Consider the following 21,972-nt stretch of genomic DNA (forward strand, 5'->3'; position numbering starts at 1 on the left):
ATGGAAATACAGTAGCTTTTGCAAGGAGCCCCCTGTACCCCAGAAGTCTTGCTACTCTTTCCAGCAACCCCACTGGCCCAGCTTTCTCCCTCATGTAGTTTTGCTTTTTTCCACCCCAACAGATTTCTGGAACCTACTTCCCGCTGAAATTTTGCATTTAGGCACAATGCTCATCCTTCCTTGAAGTACTTGTGTCAAAGAATGGCAGCACTGCCAACCTCAGAAAGGCAACAAGAAGCAGAAAACTTAAATATTTCTTTTTCACTACCATTATGTAGGCCAGTCAATTGTTTTTGAACTCCTAACACTCATCTCCATCAGTTAAAACAACTGATCTTGCCAAGTCTCCCAACAGTACAATTGCTGTGGGGGCAAACCGTAAGCCTTGACCTTCTGAAATTTCTCTGTAGCTGCTCCTCCTTTCTTTGAAAACAGTATCAAGAGCTTCTCTTCTATGCAGCCATGTGAGAGGAGAGCTGCACAATCTGTGCCACAGCACTGATTAACTTCTCTCCAAGAGGTGTGGAGCAAGGCAGACACACTGAGGACATCCACTCCTCCAACCAATGCTGAAAACTTCACCAAGACCAGAGCTTTAATGAGGCAGGATTCTAACACCAGCAAAGTTAAACTGCATCAGAATTTCCCACCTGCTTTTTCATCAACAAAGTCTATGCTTGTGCCACTAAAATCAATGGGGACTTTATTACAGACTAAATCGGAAGAGATGGAAGGAAGGGGTGAAAACAGTTAAAAATCCTGTATTTCTACGTTACAGTTCTTAAAAAGAGCCTAATCAGATTCCTGTGCAGTCAGTATTTTCCCCATTAGTGCAGCTAGTTGGCCATAAAATGAGTACACTGCCTTTATTCATGCATCTAGAATGAAAAAAATTAAAATATTTTCATACATTTGGAAAAAAAAATTTGAAATGGGCAGACAAGAACTTAAAATACATTAAGCCAATAACTTATATCACAACATGATCCAGAGAGTATTTATCATTCTATCCTTTATAGATCCTTTAGAGATTAATTTACATAATCAGAACAAATATTTCTTTCATCTGTGTTGAAGAAAACCCCTCTCAACTAATCAAAAAAAACCAAACAAAACCAAACAAAACAAAAACAAACAAACAAACAAAAACCCAAAACAACAAACAAACAAAAAAACCACCACCACCACAACAACAACAACAACAAAAACACAATCAAAAAACCAGCAAAGGTTAGGCATAAATATATTTTAGTGATTTCAGGAGTAAAAAATTCCCAGCCAACAAACATCATCCACCCCCAGCTCAAAGGTCCATCTTACTGTGACTGAAGCAGCCCACAAACCTCACATGGCTCTCAGCTGCAGCAATACTGCCCTTCCTACCTGGATGGGTGATTGCTATTGTTATTATTATTAAACTGATTACACACTTCTCAGGTTGAAAAATGTTTCCTTTAATATTTAACTTTCCTGGAAAGATATGTGTAAGAGGAGAGGTTTTTTAAAGTCTGCACTTCATACAAAACAAATAGGACCTCTCCTTCTTTTTATTAAACTTGGAGGAGTTTGGGTGTTTATTGTGTTTATTTCAGGGATTTCTTTGTAATCATAAGGCAAGAATTTATGATTTAACACTTGACTGAATCATGACACAAAACACCCAGGATTTATAGCTTCCCTACACAGTCCCCTTTGGTAACCAGTACACAACACATCAATCTTCAGCTGTTTACAGACCTCCCCTCTCCCTCCCTTCAGCAGTGCCGTTGAGCTGCAAGACAGAAATATGATAAAGTTCTCAATGCTTTGTGTTTATCCCCAAATCCCACTGGATGCTCTGCTGCTCATGGCTCCCTTTCCCCTCTTTAACAATGACCTCAAAGGATGATGAGTCCTTCTCATATGGAGAAGGCCCCTCAAATGCCCTGCACTTCCTGAGTCACTAGGAAGGGACAGGCCAGCCTGGTGTCCAGCAGAGCCCACTGGTCCTTGACAGCCCCAAGAGCGGCACCAAGTCTATAATCTGGTTCTCCTTCACCCTGGACTTCAGTAACATCAGCAAATACGGGGGCAGGGAGGGGATCCTGCCCCTCTGCTGAGCCCTGTGAGGATCACCTGGAGTGCTGTGCCCAGCTCTGGGCTCCTCAGGACAGCACAGACACGGAGCTGGAGCGGGTCCAGTGGAGGGTGACAAAGATGATGGAGGGACTGGAGCATCTCAGTGAGGAAAGGCTGAGGGAGCTGGGCCTGTCCAGCCTCGAGAAGAGAGGGCAGAGAGGGGCCCTCATCCCTGTCTGCCAGTGTCTGCAGGGAGGGTCAGGGGATGGACCAGGCTCTGCTCCGTGGGGTCCAGCAATGGGACAGGAACTGATGGCCAGGAAGTTCCACCTGAACATGAGGAAGAATTTCTTTCCTGTGCAGTGACCGAGCACAGGAACTGATTGTCCAGAGAGGGCCTGGAGCCTCCCTCACTGGAGATATCCCAGACACATCTGGACACAATCCTGGGCCATGTGCTCTGGGATGGCCCCGCTTCTTGACCAGGGAGGTGTGACCAGATGGCGCACTGTGGTCCCTTCCAGCCTGACCCATCCCGGGATCCCGCGGTGCCGTGGCACAGGGGCAGCGCCATCCCGTGTCTCTGTGTGTCCCTGTGTCTCTGTGTGTCCCTGTGTGTCCCTGTGTCCCTGCCTCCGTCCCGCTGTCCCGCTGCCCCCGCCCCGCCCGCGCTTCCCGGAAAGGTTCCCCGTTCGCTTCCGGTTCCGTGCCCCATCATGGCGGCGGCCCCTGCGCCCGGCGGGCTCTGAGCGCTGCGGAGCCGCCCCGCTCCCGCCGCCCCTTCCCCGCTCCGTCCGTGCGGGGCGAGCCGGGCGCGGTGCCGGCGCCGCCGGGAGCCGTTCCCGGGCTGCCGCGCGGCTCTTGCCCGGGGCCGAGGCGCCGCCGCCGCCATGGCGCCGGTGCAGCTGGAGAGCGCCCAGCTGGTGCCGGCCGGCCCCGCGTCAGCCCCGGCCCCGCCGGCCCCCGGCGCCGTGACAGCCGCCGCCAGCCCCGGCTACCGCCTCAGCACCCTCATCGAGTTCCTCCTGCACCGCACCTACGCCGAGCTCACCGTGCTGGCCGACCTGTGAGTGCCGCGGATCTCTCCGTGCCCGGCTGGCCGTGCCGCCTCGCAGCATCCCGGGAGGATGCGGAGGCCTCGCCAGGGATCTGTCCCGGAGCTCATCCGGGGCTGGAGTGGGGGGAGGTGGTCGCGATTTCCCATTCATAAGATGGTTTGGTTTTGAAGGAACCATAAAGATCACCCGGTTCCAACCCCCTGCCACGGGCAGGGACACCTTCCCCTAGACCAGGTTGTTGGGAGCCCCATCCAGCCTGGCCTTGAGCACTGCCAGGGATGCGGCATCCACAGCTTCTCTGGACAGCCTGTGCCAGTGCCTCACCAGCCGAACAGGGAAGAATTTTTTCCTGATATCTAACCTAAACTTAACTCTTTTTCTATTTGAACCCATTCCCTGTTATCCTACTCTCATAAATACCCTTGTCCATCCTCCCACCCGAGCAGATGCCTGTGCAGGCAGGTCGGTTTCTGCATCAGGCTGTGTCCAGGGGCACAGCAAAGGCTGCTGAGAGATCTGTCCTAAACAGAGAAAATGACTCTGAGAACTGAGAGCAGCTGCAGATTGGCTGCTTAAATGCTTAACTTTGCCCCCAAGTTATTGCCAAAAAACCCAACTGGAGTGCTGGTACTGATATCAAAATATGTGAAACTGGAATGTCTGAAACTGAGATCTTTTCAGATGCTGCAACTCCTTGATTTACCTCTGTAGTTTTTAAATTACCATTTGATTATTTTTGGGAAATAAGTTATTTACATTTACTGAATGATTTGCTGTACTGATATTGTTGCGTTTGAAGTGGCAAAACAAAGGGATGTTTTTGGGCCAAGAAAAACTTTCCTGAAAGCATTTGGACTCTGAATAAACCTGTTTCCCTCTTACTTTGTTTAACCATAGAGGTTCTTGTGGGGAAGATCTTTGTTTCAAGAAGTGACATACAGAACAAATGGGAAAAGACAGGTATAGCTCTTGTACATGTCTGGTAAGGGTGCAAACAGAAGTTTGCCTGACATGAGTTAAAGAAGGTTCAAACTCTGGAGAGGACAAGGAATTTTAGAGTTTTAGTTCACTGAGAAAAAAACTTCCAAAATATTAGTCAAGAAGTCGTTCCTGTATGTTTATGGCGTGTGTAGAGTAATTGATCTCAGCAGCCTTCATCAAACTCTTCAGGTAATTTGACCAGTTCCACTTTGCCTGGTACAGAGCAGTGACAGGTGACTTGTGGTACTATTTTTTATATACTTTGTAGTTGTGCAGAAGTTCCTGTAACTGAAGGTGTCTAACAAAATTTCTAGCTGTCTGGAATGTAGTAGAATGATATATAATACATCTTCTTTTTTCCCCCTCTTTCATATAGATTACCAAGAAAAACTGATATGGAAAGGTGAGTTATGATACAACAATCTGTAATACATGCTAAAATATAGAACTTGTTCAGGATGTTAATAGTTGTTTAAATAAAATCTTTTTCACCTAAGTTTAGATTTTATGCAAGAAAATAAGCTTTGTCTGTCTTGCTATGCCTGTATAGTTTCAAGATTTTTTTTCAGCATCGGCGACAATATTGGGTTTTGTTGGTGTTTGTGTTTGTAGTTTTTTGGGCTTTTTTTGTTGCTGTTATAGTAGGTGAACTCTGTTTAAGGGTATTTTTCTCTTCATGAATCTTGAAGCAATGAATTGACAGTAAAGCTGATGTGAAAGGGAACTTTAGAGTTTAAATAGATTCTAGTTAGTGTGATAAAGGAATATTTTGTTCAGAAGTAACAGTTCAACAATGACAAGGTAAAAACATCTTTTCTGCATTTTCCCATGTTACCTGGTCTTTCTTATCATGAACACTGTTTTGTGCTCCTGTTCTATGTGGTTTTGAAATGTAAAAATTATTAGAGAGCCAAATGTAAGAGACCAGAACAGCATCCTGCTGAGATGAAAAAAATCCATTTACTTTTCTGTTTCTCTTAATAAATATAATGAAACTTGTCAGAATATTGTTCCCATTATTTGTGTTGACATGTTAATTGACTTAAATTTCTTTAGAGAGATACAGGAGCGATGATATTTCTAAGAATCTTAATAAAGAATTCTGTGTACCAGAGTGATCATTAATTGTTACCTCAAAGCTTCCAAATCTCTCATAACATGTGGAATGAATCCCATTTTCATGGAATCATAACCTGGAATGATTACTTGTACCCCTTTTCATTCTGCATAGTATTTTATTAAGAGAAACAGTGTGGGTTTTGATTTGGTTTAGTTTGGGTTTTAAATTATCACAGTATTTACTGAAGAAATTACTTCTGACCTGGGTCCAGAGCTCCCTTGTACTCATGGGCAGGCTTTTCCCATCTAGATATTTAGCATTTATAGGTAAAGTTGGATTCTACTTAGTTGGGCACATGGGTGTGAGGCAAAAAAAAAAAATCCTAATGGATTAAAGAAAATAAAACAACCTTCAATGTACAAAGAATGTCCTACAAGTGAAATTGTCTTGAAACTAAATGTTCACATCCTTGTTAGCTTTGACTTAGAACTCCTCTTGGTGAAATGGATTTCCAGTTCTTGGAGGAGCTCATCTGTAGGAATGTGGCTTAATTATCTGTATTTTCTCTAGCTTTGAGACTCTGATGGATTCTGTAGTTGGGCTTCAAGCTCTGTTTCTTGGAGCTAGAGTCTGGTCACATGAAACGTTTACTTTGGTGAAGATGTGATGGTGTTATCTTCTAATAAAGTTCACATAAAATATAACTGCTGTACTACAATGCCTATTTAAAAGATGCTGGGGTAAGAACTGAAGAGAAATTATGCATCATAGTATAATATAGTGCTTTTTTCCCAGGGTCATTTATTAGTTATCAATTGTAGGAATAAATAACTCTTACATGAAAGTGGTTGGATTAAGAGAACATTAGTACTGTGGTGGAAAATGAATAGTGCTGAGTTCCAGGGGAAATTCAGGGACTTTCTTCTTGGTGATGGAGACTGAGTCTTGCACGATATTGTTGTCTTTTTCTGGTGACCTACTTCAGTCTTTGGCCACATCACTGTGTTTGTTTGTTTTCCTCACATCTAGCTAGTTTTTCACTGGTTTAGTTTGTAGCTGTTGTACCTTGGCCTTTCGCTCTTCTGAAAAGTGTCTGGTTCCATCTTCCCTACGTGACGATGTCAGTAGGATCTTGCTACAGCCTTTTCTTCTTAAGCAGGAGCAAATGCAGCTTCCCCAGTCCATTCTTGTATTCCACATGTTTCCTGCAAATGTAAATCCATCTTCTGATCTCCCCTTGATCACAGAGCAGTTCATGCTATAGAAGGCAATTTGTTGATCGGGATAGTTTGCCCTTGGCCAATTTCTGATGATTGTTTCCAGACTAATTTCATGCTTGGTATTTAGTGGGACATAGCTTAGAGAAAGATGTGTCCTATGAAATTTTTTCTTAACTGAACTTAGGCCAAGTGACCTATAGGTCCCGAGATCCTCCTTTGCCTTGCTGAAGGAGGACATGGTGTTTGCCTTTTGCTGTCATCAAGACCTTTGATCACGGTGGGTTTTGAAAATGATAGAGAGCAACTTTACAGTGGCATGGATCATCTCCCTCAGATTCCTTGGATTCCACCCATCTACCCCAATGGACTTCTTTATGTCAAGCTTGTTTAAGTGGTCCTTAACTTGATTTAATTCTACTGTAGCTAATGCTTTACTCCCCAGACTCAGCCATTAGACTGAAGGATCTTAAACCTGAGATCCAAATTTAGCAGTGAAGACCAAGGGTAAAAAATGCACTGAGCAACATGGTTGTTAGAAAGATTTTTAATTTTTGTTTCTTGTTCTTCTTTCCTGAAGTTTCATCTGCCTTGAATATTTATTTTTTGTGTAGCCCAGCATGAGGTCATGTACATATAATGAAAGGCAATGTAGCAAATTCAAAGGCCTTTATGTTTTATTAGAGAAGTAGTTTCCCAATACAGTTGTCATTCAGGGATGCTGGAGGTGGTTCTGGAAGCAGGATTCTGTCAAATCAAAGTAACAAGTTTTCTCTAACTTCATTTAAGTGGTATTAATGGAACAGCTGCCAGAATACTCTGTCGAGATTTGTCAATCATTTTCATTATTAAATCGTTGTGCTTTTTGGGAGCTGTTTTTTTTATTTGTTTTCAGTCACAGAACATCAGTTTGAGTTTTTCCTGCTATCATGCTGCTTTCACCATAGATGTTTGACCTAACTACTGGATTTTACCAAATTCTATGTGGAGCTTTTCTGAGAGATTAGATTGCTGGCTTTCTAAAGTCTCACTGTACTCATCTTTCAAATCTCATAAGGTTTTCCTGAATCTTTCAAAATTCTCAACATCTTGTTTTCATAGTGTGGTTACTGTTAGAGCAGTGTGTACGTATAGCAGCTTGTCCACCACTTGCAATCTTAATATCAGGCTGAATGCCATTCCAAAACATGTGCTCTAGAACACAGAGACGTTACTGGCTTAATGCCCAAGTTCTTGGATGAGGTTCACAGTATGTAATGGAAGAAACAGGACCAGATGGTGGTAGTTGTGCTCTGGCCCTACATGTTCATCTGCTACAAGCAGATAATGCTTGCACAAAAGAGTTAACCTCATTACAACCAGTCCTCTTAGCACAGTCAGGCTCTTTTTGTGTTACGAGTTTGTGTTTTACAGATTGGGATCAGAAGGAGATGCAGCTTCTGTTTGGTAGAGGCCAGTATCTTATGCACTAATTAATGTTCTTTTTGTCCAAACGCTTCTGTTACTTCAGAAAACCATATCAGGAAAACAGCTTAGGTTTGGGGTTTTTTCCAAGCTAAATAGAAAACCATGGTGAAATTAGTAAATCGAACACATAGAAAGGGAGGAAAACCTCTGTAAACTGTTGATGAAGTAGTATTTCAGAGTGTATGGTATTACAGATCTACACAGTAGATCTGTGTCTCGTCTGATGCATCTCCAATGTAGATCTGTAATAAAGCATGAAAATCTGCCTGTGCCCCTATTGCATTCTCTTTTAAAAAACATAGCTCTGGAGACATGCAGACATACACTCCTTCATTTTGTCTGTTTTGTACAAAAATGGTGGGAGGAATACTACGAGTCAGTAAGTTCTTACCTTAATTTCTTTGCAAGGCAGGAATGGAAAGCAAAGGATGGGGTTTTTGTGGTCTTCCCCACCACCACCCTATGTCCATATTGTAGCCTACTGTGTAAAGATATTGTAAAAATGCTAGGATGATATTTTGTTTAGTATCTTTATTTATTTATTTGTTTATCTATTTGTAGTGAATATAAGTGTATTGTTACTGTCAGGTCCTGTAATCCTTGGGTATGTTGCCTACTTTAAACTTAACCTTAAGCCTCAGGGAAATCCTATAAAAGGTGTAAAGATAATTTAGTTGAGCTCACTGTGGAATTGTTTCTCTTACAGTTAGTAATTATTTCCCATGAATATGCTTTTTGTTTCCCCAGACAGTCATGATTTGTTAGAATCCATGTATGTTGTTAGGTATTCGAAACAGAGACTTTTTCCCCTATGCTCTTAATCAAACAAGCCACATATTACTGGTGCCTGCATTAACACAATTAGAAATTACCATTACAGCTCTTTTTTTTTTAAATTGGTACACAGTTAAATTACAGCTTTATTATATATCTGAACACTAGCTTAACGTGCCATTTATTTTTTTCCAGAAAAATAGAGATAGTGCAGTTTGCAAGTCGCACTCGTCAGCTGTTTGTTCGTTTGTTAGCCTTGGTCAAGTGGGCTAATAATGCTGGGAAGGTGGAAAAGTGTGCGGTAAGTTAGACACAGTCTGGCATGAAACAGGCTCTGAGGGATGTGGTTATTGCTGCACCCTGACTTCTTCTTACTACAGAAATTTTTTAAAAAATCCTTTTTAGAAATTGTATGATCTTTTTTTTAATATTTCATGTTCCCAAAAACTCATCAGTGGCCCAAAATAAAAGGCTTGTCTGCACATAATGTCAGGAGTGATTTGGGTTAAGAAAACAGGACATGGAAGAAGGTGATCTGAGTGTGTTAGTTCTTACTATCACTTTCATCCTGATCTTTGATAAATAAGAATAAAGTCCAGAATGTTGCAGAAAAACAAGCCACTGCTGATTACAAACAAGTATGGTTGCATTCCAGTAGCAATCAGCAGATAAAGAGCTGTGAGCTGTACAGATCCCCCACAGCAGCAGGAAAGGCATGTAGATTTAAAGTGTCCTTGCATGTGAATGTAAGCAGTGGCCAGAATAGTCATTCTTTCTTTGTTTTGTAAATGCAGTTACTTGAATTGGAGGTGACAGATAAACTGAATATAAAGGGCCATTGATTAGTGCATTTTTTTGATTTGCCTTTTTTTTTTTTTTTTAACTCCTTGTCCTCTACAGATGATATCAAGTTTCCTAGATCAGCAAGCCATCCTGTTTGTGGACACTGCTGATCGTCTGGCATCGCTGGCTCGAGATGCTCTGGTTCACGCTCGGCTGCCCAGCTTTGCCATCCCATATGCAATTGATGTTCTGACAACTGGATCCTACCCTCGGCTGCCCACCTGCATTAGGGTGAGTAACTGCCATGTCTGGGGGGTTGTGGGAATCCCCTGTACGGCATCAAATGCGCAGTAATCAAACTAATTGTCTGTGTGCAGATGGAGCTGTAGCTCAATACAGGCCTAGTGCCAAGTCTCTGCAGTGTCAGTTTCTCATGCAGAACACTTCCTGTTTAAACAAGTTATGCTCTCCCAGTAAAGCATTCCCTCCATTTACTTAGTTCCACCAAATTTAGTGATTTTATTCAGTGGTCAGTCTCGGGTAAAATGTAATCAGCTGGAAAGCAAATATGAGTGTAAGATATAAAACTTCACTGGGCAATGGCCTGTATCATTTATATTTTCAGACTTCTAGCCTGGCTGGTTGTCACAGTTGCTGCTATGAATCTCTTATATGTGTTTGGGATAGGTAGACTTGCTTGTGTTTATTGTAACAGGATAAAATAATCCCTCCTGACCCAATAACAAAGAGTGAGAAGCAAACCACACTTCATCAGCTAAACCAGATCCTTCGCCATCGACTTGTGACTACAGATCTCCCTCCACAGCTGGCAAATCTTACAGTAGGTAAGAACTGGAACTGTTTTTTTGAAGGATACATTATTGCAGGCTGATACAAAACTGCTGTTTTAATGCTAAAGCACAGCTAAATGATAGCATGATTGAGACCATTCAGGATGCTTCATCTATTAAGACTAGATCCTGTCTCTTTATGACATCAAAATATGTGTTTTTTTCCCCTGTTTGAAAAATGAGAGCACTGATAAAATTGCTGAAATATTATTTATTTTCAAGAAGAAATCCTGTGCAGGTAATTCCAAAATCTTTTAGACATTGTCTTGCTCTTTCAGCATATGTTTTGTGAAACAGTCTTTGGGCTACTTCATCATGATTTAATTTCAAAATTAGTTGAACTGTTAGGTCTTCCTGCAGAAACTCTTTGAACTTGAGTTTAAACAAGTCACTCAATGTTGCTTTTTTAAGCTATTTTGTTATTCATGTTCAGGCACAGAATTTGTTCATATTTATGCATGCCTTTTGTTCGGTGGCTCACCACAGTGCAGATCTCTTAAACTGTTTTGAGATCTGTTTTTATTTAGCCCAAACATTAAGACAACCTTTTGTACAGGAAGAATGGCTATAAACTGGACTAGGTTATTGCAGATTCACAGAGAATGGGGTGGGAACGGACCTAGTCCATGCTTTTAACCAAGACAAGGTTAGCCATTTGTTAACCATTCCCTACAGACCTACATCAAAGATGTTCCTGAAGAATCTTAGTGCTAGTTTTCTCTAGTCCCTGTGTGAGTGCTTGCAGTATCAGTATTAGAGGTATTTTTGTCTAACAGAAGTATATATGAATAATATGCCTAAGCTCTTAAGAGTTTTCAGTTAGCTAAACATTTCAATGACTATTATTTTCTGGTTTGGAATTTGGTTTGTTTTAAGAATATGTCTGGGGTGCTCTTGAAAATGAAATTTCCTGAGTTAAATGGTTATTTTTTTTTGCAGGAATATTGTTAAATGTCTTTAATTGTAAAGGTGTATAATGTAGTTTGTTAAATGATTGAGAAGGTTGACCTGCATGTCAGAGTGAGGACTTGTACTTACTTGTTTGCTCTGCCTCTCATTCTTTTTATGACCTTGCTTGCATAGTTTTGAAGTCCTTGCTCCCAATTTGTGAAACAGATAGCAGTGTTCACAGGTGTGAGGATGTACATCATGTCAATTAGATAAATAATGTGCATAAACTTTGCTTGTTGTGTATATACAAATTCTTCAAAAGATTATCTTCCTCACATGAAAATGTATTTAAAATATTCTAATATTAAATAAATGCTTTGCAGTGAGATGTGTTTTCAGGGCTGGATTTCAGCCTGGGCTGAGATCCATGTTCTGAATGTCATTTGAGTATTGCTGAAAGCATTCATTGTTGGTAGTAGCAAAGTATAGGAATATTTCAGCCAGATGTCTTGTTTGTCAGGCTGGTAGTCAGCTCAGTGTTACTCTGTATTACAGAAGCACAAGTGTTAACAAGTTATCAGATTTAACAAGTTAGCTTCAGGACAGTTTGTACATCTTTCTTTGCTCCTTATTGACATTGGGTCCGTTGCAGACTGTAAAATGCTCACAGTTGCATGGAAACATAAGCAACAGCGCAGAAATGATTGGGAAGTAATCCATTATGAGTGCCAGGAGCTACCACACTGTTATTTTTTAGGCATCTTAGGAGGCTGAGTGAAATAAAACATTCTTGTCTTCCTTAGCCAATGGCCGTGTGAAGTTTCGAGTTGAGGGTGAGTTTGAGGCCACCTTGACAGTGATGGGTGATGACCCTGACATCCCCTGGCGCCTTCTCAAGCTGGAAATTTTGGTTGAAGACAAGGAAACTGGTGGTAAAGAAAAAATCAAATCTTTACACTTTGTTTTTAACATGATACTCCTCTATGACACTGTATAAGTCTTGTTTATGCTGGGTTTTCTGCATATCACCACTTCAGAGAATGAAGTTACATGTACTTGTCCTGTTTTGACCTTGCTTTATAGGCTTTTAATATCTTAACAAAGCTATACAGTGACAGTGTAGTAAAATGACTGACATTTCCAGAGTAAACCAAGAATTTTGTTGTTCTGTTATAATATCTGGTATGGAAATTGCCCAGTACAGTTGAATCTCTTTTAATTTAGCAATTTAATTAATTATTTCAAATACCTACTTTCCTGATGGCTAATGTGGCTTATTTTTCATTTGCTAAAGATGGTCGAGCCTTGGTTCACAGCATGCAGATCAACTTCATCCATCAGTTGGTCCAGTCCCGGCTGTTTGCTGATGAAAAGCCCCTTCAGGACATGTATAACTGCCTGCGTATCCTTCTGAAAGGGGCTTCTGAATCAGGTGTCTGGTGTAGCCTTGCTCTTAGTAGCTGGAAGTCAGGAAAGATGGATTCCCTGCTAAGCTTGGGGGAAATGTCTGAACACGAAGTTATGGTGGCCTTGAGGTAAATGATGGCCTTGGAAGCAGTAATTCTCAGGTGTATGTCAAATTAAATTCTACACACTAAATCAGCAAAGGTGAAGGTGAGGTATTCAAGGCAGCAGGTTTTGTGGTAAGTCAGTGCAGCAGCAGCAGCTAATTTTGGAGATGAAATACAGAGCTGACTTGGAAGTTCTGGGAGCTGGCAGTTCTTGCTACCAAGAACAGCAGTAAAGTGCAGTTGATGTGGATGTGTTAACTCTATTGTATCTGTGTGAATAATGAGAGGAGATACAGGATGTGCAGTGATTTTCCACTTGGAAAGGGCAAATTGCTTGACAATGTGAAATGGATTTCAGTGGAAGTTTTTCTGCAAAAAGAGTCATTATTTTTTAGGGTGACCATGGGAGATGGGGTTAGTGGTAACTAGAGGATGAGTGGAATTTCTTTGTTAATAATCATCTTTTCAGGAAAAGATGATGACAACCAGAAATCTGTAAAACTGGGCTGTGACTCTCTTGTCTATCAACCTGCCCTTGGCTAGAGTTTAGAAAACCACAAAAATAAACCCCTTTGAGAAATATTTGGTGCTGTTTATATGTCTTTATCTCTGGATTAGTACATTAGTGTGTTTTCAGACAGCATCTTATGTAACTTAGATGATAAAAGGGTTGATGCAGTGTACAGAAACAGGTTTGTGTAGTACACAGACTTCCTGGACATTTTATATTTCCTTAACTCCATGCATTAGACTCCTTCTGCCTGGCTCTTCAGCTGGAAGTCTTGCATTCACAAACACTAATGCTGATCCGAGAGCGCTGGGGTGACCTTGTGCAAGTGGAGCGGTACCATGCAGGGAAATGTCTCTCACTCTCTGTTTGGAAGTAAGTTCATTTCAAAAGGACTGTTAACAAAGAATACATTAAATAACAGGAGGGACTGTATTTACCAAGCTTGAGCCATAATTTTCAGAATTCTACTTTCTTTTTGATATGAGACTCCTAAATTCTTGTAATTAAGTACTTATATGCGTTACGTGATTTGCACATTAATGTACAGAAGAGCAGTGGATGCAGTTATAAATGAGTTTGTATTTACACAGATATGTAAAAATTGATTAGACCTCTGTCAGACTTCTACTGTATTTGTTGCTTGACTTGCACTAGATAAAATTTTAAAAAGCAATCCAAGAACACTTCTGATTGTGTTAAATTTGCAGTCATCTAGAATTCTTCATGTAGTTTACCAACAGTTCCGCTTTAAAATGTCATCTAAAACAAATGCCTTTTTCAGTTCAGTTGACATAATGTTTTTAACCAGAGCACACAGAATCAAGGTTTAGCTACTGAAAAACATATTTTCTGTTCTTCCAGCTGCATGGTTTAATTATTCTATTTATTTTAAGTCAACAGGTACTTGGCAGGAAAACAGGAACTGCATCTGTCCATAAGGTCACTATAAAAATTGATGAAACTGATGTCTCAAAACCCTTACAAATATCTCATGAGCCTCCACTGCCAGCCTGTGATTCCAAACTGATGGAAAGAGCCATGAAGGTAAAGGTTTGCTTTGCAGGAGGCATCTAATTTTGTGAATCGAAAACTCAAGTGCTTTACACTGTCACTTTGACTCTATTTAAGGAGCCGTTTCTAAGATTTCTAGTAAGCAGTTGCTGTAGGTTGTGTAATGTTTATGTGAGGACCTCAAGTTGTTGTTACAAATTACTGGACTTGACTTAATCTTAAAAATTGGAGCTACTTCACAGTGCATTATACCACTTGTGAGATGGAATGGTGAGGCTGGGGGGAAACAACAGCAACATATCAGTTATTATTAGGGTTTGGTTTGAAATGCTTTATAGAGACACAGTTCTTCCCTTTCCTGTCTTGGAGGTCCTCTGAAAATCAGCTTCCCCTTATCACTGGAGCTGGCTACCTAGCAGTGCTATGCACTTTAGAAAATCTTACATTATGATTTGTAAATCTTGTGCTGAAGAGCTCATGTGGTTTGTTTGTTACAAGTGTTAGATGAAACTTAGTTTTACCTTATCCCTAACCAGATTATATCATGTGGCTTATCTGAATGTTCAGATTCCTGTATTTTAAAGGTGGGATTGTTGCAATGATCCAAAATGAGTAACTGGAGTCAACTTCCCACTTGGATCATACTTCACTGGGGATAATTCTAGATCTTGGTTAAAGATAGTTAAGAAAAACTGCATTCTGGGTATTATAATAAATCCTCTGTAAGTCCCTCAGCAAATGTGGCTGTGATATATCAGGATGTCTGTCATTATTTCTTTCAGTGTTTGGGGTTAGGAGAGTTGGTAAACTGGAGTGAATGGTGTAGTCTTCACACTTTTAGTACAGTTTTTCCACAGGGAAAGCTCCCCAACTCAGATCTTTCACCTGTCTCACAAAACTTCCCACTGATGTAGGAAGTACTGATGTACTGATGTACTTCCTCCACCTCCTGTACGTACTTTGTATTTCAGCCTCTTGGCCCATCATGTTACCAGTGCTGACAGACAAGTCTGTATGGTGCATGTTAAGAGCTAAGAAACCTAGTGAAGCATGGTAGCTTTCTACTCTACTTCTAGAGTAGGAATTCTACTGTTAGTATAGTGAATATATTCTACATTTACTTGTGTAGCTACTAAATATAGAGTTGATTTAGTGAAGGTGCTGTATTTATGTGTAAATCTAAGAACATGCTCTTTATCTTCAGCATCTGCTGAAGATCCACAGCTGACACAGTCTAAGCTCACTGAATCAAGCATGCAGCCTGTAGATTAAGATATGAGGCCACTGTAAATTTGAGATGTATCACAGTTAATGCTGTCTCCCTTTATGAGGACTTGCTCTGAGCTTAAAAAAATTATCAGCTGTGATAAATACAGTGCTGCTGTAGTGTTTGAATAATGATCTCAGCTGTAATGACGTAGATGGCACACTGGGTTTCTGTTTGTTTAAGATACTGTATAAAACAGTGGCACAAACAAACATGTTTGTCTGAGCAGGTTGCTCTGCATTAACCTACAGAAAATTGGATGGAGCTATAGAACATAGTCACTTCTCAGTGAGGAAGATTTAACCCATTGCAGCTGCACAGGTGAAATGCTGTAGTGGATAAAGACATGATTTTTAAGGCCTTATCTTGGAAAGCTTGTCTTTAGGGGAAGGTCATTCTGGTATGCAAAAGCTTGCACCCAATATAGTACAATTCTGTGGTGCATGAATCTCTTCTGTATTTATCTCCTACGCTAGAATAAAATTTGAGTTTAATTCAGCTTGAGCAACTTTCAAAGCAATGTGAGGTTACCTAGAAAAAAGGTTTTGCTGTAATCTGGAGCTTTGCTTATGCAAAATATGTAAATAATGTGACTGGAACGTCAATACAAATGCTTTAATTTAGATTATACAAGTAAGTTACAGTGAATATAAGTGGTGGCATGAGCTTCAGCACTGGTAGTTCAACAGAATGTAGATGCAAGCCCCTAGATACTTCTGTGTTCAGTAGGATTGGCTATACTCAGTGTCTGTCACTGCATTGTTACCCTGTTAGCAGGACTTAAACTTGTTGGATTTCATGTTACAGCTGCATGTGTGTTTGTGTAGAGACAACCATATCCTAATGAAGCATTGCTTTGGGGTGTTTTATGTTTAGAGTCTTTTTTTCTTTAGCTTAAGCTAGTTACCAATGGATGAGAAAAAAAAGCTAAGCTGAAAATGGACCAACCTTGATCCAGAACAAGTAGGTATGCACAGGGAGTGGCAACAGCATAATTTGTGAAATGTCTTTTACAGAGTCTTCTAATCTTAGCTCAAAACTCCTTCCACTGCCTGCTGCACAGATAGAATCTCATGGTAGCTTGTTGTATTTTATAGTGCTCCAAATACTCAAGAGTCAATGTGGCCACCACAATACTAAGCAGATTATTTCTGAAGTGATTGTTTCATTAAGTACCTTTGTTCCAGTGTGCTAATGCTGAAACTCTACACATCAAATATGAGCTTACTCAAGTATTTTTCTTTTTTACAGATTGACCACCTCTCAATAGAAAAACTCCTAATAGACAGTGTCCATGCAAGATCTCATCAAAAACTCCAGGAGCTGAAAGCCATTCTTAAGAGCTATAATGTTAATGACAATTGTACGTGTTTTCTAATGAAGTTTTTCTAGTTCATTTCCAGTTGTGTCTAGGGATGGTTTGCTTTTCTCTTGATGTTTCTTGTTTTCATTAATTTAAATTTAAAAAACTAAAGTGAAACACATTCAAAATTAACAAAACTTAGCTTTGAATTATTCTGCATTGATAATTGTAAAATACCCACACATCTAAATGCAGTCTAATAAATGAAGCTGGTAGAACATTGTGGTCTGGCTTGAAGGGTTAAAATTTACCTACTGTAAAAGTTGTTTGTGTTCAGAATTGAAAGCAAATCTTTCACTGTTTTGAACTAGTTTTGAATGAGACTTTCCTTAAACTGCTGAAAATTTTGGGATTTAGATTGATAATTATGAAGCAGTGAGTTAAAAGATATTTGAGGATTAGTAATCTTCAAATTTGGTCTGCCTTTTTTCATTGGTTTGTCACTGTTTTCACAGAGAAATTCTTATATTCAGATTCCTCTCTACGTCAACACTATAACAATGTTCAAGTAAAGTTTGTTTCTCTAAAAACATACAGGTTTTTTGATTATAAGTGGCTGAGTTTTAATAGAAGCTTGAATAATAATAAGAAGAAGCTTGAATTTTGAGTGAAATTATTTACAACATTTTTTGTTTAGCGTTCATCGAGACGGCTCTCCCAACTCTTGTAATTCCAATTTTGGAACCATGTGGTCGATCAGAGTGCCTGCATGTATTTGTTGATCTCCACTCTGGAATGTTCCAGCTGATGCTGTATGGTGTTGGTAAGTAGGCACAAAACCAGGAGGTGTTCCATATCTTTCAGGAATTCTGTGCTATGTAGTAATTCTGTGGGAACTGTTCTGTCAGATATGCAAAGTTTTGTGAGCAAATGAACCCCACACTTGGGTCAAAATCTAGATATTGGAGTTTGAGGAATAGAAAAGAGGATCTTAGTGCTTAAGTGTCACAGTTCAGTTAACATTATTTTAAGAGGACAACAGAGTAGTTATTGTTGGGGGTCAATGCAGTTCATACTCTTTATGACTCATGATTCCTGGTGTGTGCTGTTAATGGATGGGATCATTTCACATGGACCTGAGTGAGAATTGTATGATGTGACCTTATATCTATTGAGTTACTTCTGTTCAAGTCTTAGCTTCCGGTTTCACATTGCTTAAGAAAAGAATGGAAGTTATTTTAGTTTATTTGGTTAATGATATCCTGCTGTGGTCTTACAAGCATTATGGATTATCTGTTGGTACACGGGACAGCAATTACATCTTGCACCAGAAGTTTCATCTCAATATGAGAAAGCAATTCTTTACAGAGAAATCAAACAATCCTTCTAACAACCCCCTGAGAGTTTTGGTGGAGTCTTTTGGGAGTTGTTCAAGATGCAGTTACATCACCTCATCTCTGTTCTCTGTCCCACAAAAGGCTGGACCAGAAGGTCCCCGTTGAAGCCCGAACCTGGGCTGTTATATGATTATGAGTTAATTTAGATTAGGCACTTTCAATGTAAGTTTGAAGTTTTGTTTGAAGGACTGGTGCTAAGACCATTCTCCCATCTGATGTTCTTGCAGATCAACTGACACTTGATGACATAGAGAAGTCTGTTAATGATGATATGAAGCGAATCATTCCTTGGCTTCAGCAGCTCAAGTGAGTGACTTGTACAATTCACTTAGTTTGCATTTGTATTCTGGATAATGAGGACACTTGCATGGCTTTGTGTTTTACCACAGTAGGTGTTATAGGGGTTTCTCACTGTTGTAAGCAACCTTGAGTATTTGCCAGCTCTTCTAAGCAGTGAAGGAAAGTCTGGTTTTGTTTGGAATTGATTCCATAGTCCTGCTTTAATTTTCCCCCTTATATGTAGCCTTGTGCATTGCTGTATGCACACTTTGCTTGAAGTCTTTTCACTTTTAAGTAGCACACCACTTGCTTCCTGAGAATCTCTTTTTCTGTTCATGTTCATTGTCTATGTCCTTTATTCCACTGTTTCTACAGCTGAACTCTGCTTGTTTCTCAACAAGAATGATCTCACTTCTCACAATACAGAAGAAAAACCAGGAAGTGGCCTAGGATGATTTAAATAATACCTGTTTATCTTCTAGCACTTCAGCCCTTGCTGGTTTAAGTCTCTAATCTTCCTCCATAAAGCCCTGAGATTTAAGCACAAGATACATTTGGCTCCCATAAGAGGTTGTAGCAAATAATACAAACACAGTTTGCATCTGCATGAGAACTGAGTTCCACCTGCTCTGTCATTTTGGAAATTCCCAGTGCTCTGAGTTAATTGCAGGGTGAAATCTCTATTTGAGGAATTCTGCTTCTAAAAGAAGCTTGATGATGCATGAAGCACTGGCACCCTGGAGAAACTAATCAACCTCCCTTTGTTATAAATAATGTACTTGAGATAATGGCTTGGGTAGTGCTGCAGTTTCTGAGGAAGCTCAGCAGTCCACAGAATATCTTTTAGGACAGCTGTATCTGACATGTATCTGTGACAATAAATGTGGTGTGTTGTGATGGAGAGGTGCCGAGCACCCACACTTCCCACTGCTTGTCAGTGGAAGTTTGTCTGAATACCCAGGTCATGCATTTCTGAGCCCCTTTCAAGCCTAGCTTATCTCCCTGGCCTTGCCACTATAGGCAAAATCTGTTGGAGTGGGACAAAGTTTAATTCCAAACATGAGAATAAATTTGGTGTGTTGCATGTAGCTCTTCATCTCCAAACTTACTCAGCTGAATGAGTTTGTTTATAACATAGCTTAGAGTGACATCCAGCTTCAGTGACTTTTTTTTTACTGTATTGCTTAGCAGCATATGGGACCAAAGATTTTTCTTTCTATACCAAAGCGTAATTGAAGATTCCAGATTGTCAGATAACTGCAATCTACATTTTTTTAATGTTTTCCTTCTATGTTTTATAATGTTTGTAATTTCATATTGTAGTATATAAAAATTTATTCAGCAAATAATTTCAGGGCTTTTCTTCTTGAACTAACAGCTGTCTGTTAAGCTGAAGACAAGATGTAAAGATAGTGATAAGAAAATAAAAAGTAATGACATTTTCTCTGTGATTTTTCTTTATTTAACTTGTGCTGCAGTGATAGATATTGGCTTAGAATATGACTGACTCTTAATTTGACACTAGTACTCTACACTGCAGTGTATTAGAATCATGAAACCAGTCTCATGATACTAATACCTTTATTTCCATGCAAGGTTCTGGCTTGGACAGCAGCGCTGCAAACAGTCTATAAAACATCTGCCTACAGTGAGCAGTGAGACTCTTCAACTAGCTAATTATGCCAGCCATCCAGTGGGAAACCTTTCCAAACACAAACTCTTCATCAAACTCACTCGCCTTCCCCAGTACTACATTGTAAGTAAAGGAAAAATGCTTCTGTCTTTTGCTCCCTGTCATGGATATCCCAGGCTTTTTGTTGTTCTGTTAACTCTTAATATTAGCAACCAAGTGATTGATGTAATGCTTAATTCTCTCCTCCCTCGCTTCTCCTATGGGTTTGTTAAGCACTCAGGCTTGTACAGAGGGAGGCACATACAGATTTATTACTCAGTAACCTTCCCATTCTATGTGTTTCCTGAAAGTTTTGGTCTTTCTTCTCTTCTTGGAAAGCTTTCCTAGCCACAGTATTAATAAATTGAAAAAAACTGGTGTCTGTTCTTTGAAAAGGAAAGGATAGGAACTGAATTAGACTTACTCTTAGCTTGAGAATCTTCTCGATTTGTTTTGTCTAAATATAGGTTGTAGAAATGTTTGATGTTCCTGGCAACCCTACAGAACTAGAGTACAAGTACCATTTTCTGTCTGTGAGCTATGCTGAGGGAGATGACAGCCCTGCCACTGCACTTTTACTACAGCAGTTCAAACCAAACATTGAAGAGTTGGTACTGGACACAAAAAGTGGCAAACAAATGAAAAGTGGTGTCAAGCGCAAGGTAGGTGTTCCAAAAGCTGTTGGGGTGGTTACAGTGCATGAAAGCTCATCACGGGCTCTGAGCATCAATTCCAGCTTTAGTAGCCGTGTTTCCAGTGTTTGTATGGCTGACATCTTGTACTTTGGACTGCTTCCTTAGGGAGATGCTGGGAAACTGTTTTGTAACAGTTGTCCTTCAATTCATGCCAGGCCTTCTCCGCTGCTCTCGGAGCCAAGGCAGAGCTCTGTGCAGAGGAGTGTGTGTATATATGGTACATGCAGAGTGCTGGTATCTGTGTGATACACTTTGGGCCATGTGTAGATTTAGAATGACTAGCAGGGGCTGATAAAGAGTTATTTCTTGGGGCCAGGCTCACATGGCTTAGTGATCTACAAGTACCGTTTTGAGGACAGGCTTTAGCTGAATTGTTTCAGTCCTGAAGTGGATTGTTTCAGGAGTTTGTGCTCAGGGTGTGATTCATTTAACACCTAGATGAATGAGGCTATTCTCTGACATCTCTTCAAAGTGTTTACTCCAAATATGCAAGTACATTTGTCTTTATTTTAATTCTAGTTATCTGGAGATCCATGTTCCATAGAACCCAAGAAACCAAAACGGTCGGGAGAAATGTGTGCCTTCAATAAAGTGCTAGCTCATATTGTAGCCATGTGTGATACAAATATGCCCTTTATAGGGCTTCGGATAGAGGTAGGTATTAAAAAATTAATTTTTTTTCCTTCTTCCCCTCCCCTGCTCCTGATTCTGGTGTCTAGATGTGACTATCTGGCAAATTTGTGGTCATGTGCTCGCTCTGGAGTTCCCCTGCCAGCTGAGCCTGAGTGACTCAGTCTTCTGCACTGTGTTGCTCTAGTCTAACTTGTTAGAGCTGCTTCTCTTAGTGCAAAGCACTGCAAAAAGCTTGAAAAGTTGAGGGAAAAGGGAAAATGAGGATGAAAGATATACTTGTGGGAAGGGTTGAGAAACAACTTTATACCAGATTTGCATAGACTGTTTTTTAGCTTTCCAGTGCTTGAGGATGTGAAACATCTGTCAACTTCAGGGGGAAATAAAAAAATCCTTGAAAATGTTACAAGTTTTTTGCTTGACTTTTTGCTTGGAATAACATTTTTCTTGTTGACTCCTAGTTATCCAATATGGACATTCCTCACCAGGGAGTACAAGTAGAAGGAGACGGCTTCAGCCATGCAATACGTTTATTAAAGTAAGAGGATATTCTCTG

General features: G+C 40.2%; 1 protein-coding gene across 1 annotated transcript in view; it reads left to right on the forward strand.

Annotated features, from left to right (window-relative positions):
- The first annotated feature begins 2,948 nt into the window (after positions 1–2,948).
- MED14 (mediator complex subunit 14) overlaps positions 2,949–21,972 on the forward strand; it is a 34,729-nt gene continuing 15,705 nt past the window's right edge. Inside the window, exons 1-16 of the mRNA XM_053934824.1 lie at positions 2,949–3,124; positions 4,474–4,500; positions 8,811–8,916; positions 9,516–9,689; positions 10,114–10,243; positions 11,944–12,072; positions 12,435–12,542; positions 13,402–13,534; positions 14,056–14,206; positions 16,692–16,803; positions 17,441–17,566; positions 18,368–18,446; positions 20,016–20,175; positions 20,559–20,753; positions 21,306–21,440; positions 21,878–21,954. Of these exons, the coding sequence (XP_053790799.1) occupies positions 2,949–3,124; positions 4,474–4,500; positions 8,811–8,916; positions 9,516–9,689; positions 10,114–10,243; positions 11,944–12,072; positions 12,435–12,542; positions 13,402–13,534; positions 14,056–14,206; positions 16,692–16,803; positions 17,441–17,566; positions 18,368–18,446; positions 20,016–20,175; positions 20,559–20,753; positions 21,306–21,440; positions 21,878–21,954 (2,018 nt within the window). The remainder of the gene's footprint in view (positions 3,125–4,473; positions 4,501–8,810; positions 8,917–9,515; positions 9,690–10,113; positions 10,244–11,943; positions 12,073–12,434; positions 12,543–13,401; positions 13,535–14,055; positions 14,207–16,691; positions 16,804–17,440; positions 17,567–18,367; positions 18,447–20,015; positions 20,176–20,558; positions 20,754–21,305; positions 21,441–21,877; positions 21,955–21,972) is intronic.

This window comes from Vidua chalybeata, chromosome 2, assembly GCF_026979565.1.
Source record: "Vidua chalybeata isolate OUT-0048 chromosome 2, bVidCha1 merged haplotype, whole genome shotgun sequence".
Classification (NCBI taxonomy): domain Eukaryota; kingdom Metazoa; phylum Chordata; class Aves; order Passeriformes; family Viduidae; genus Vidua; species Vidua chalybeata.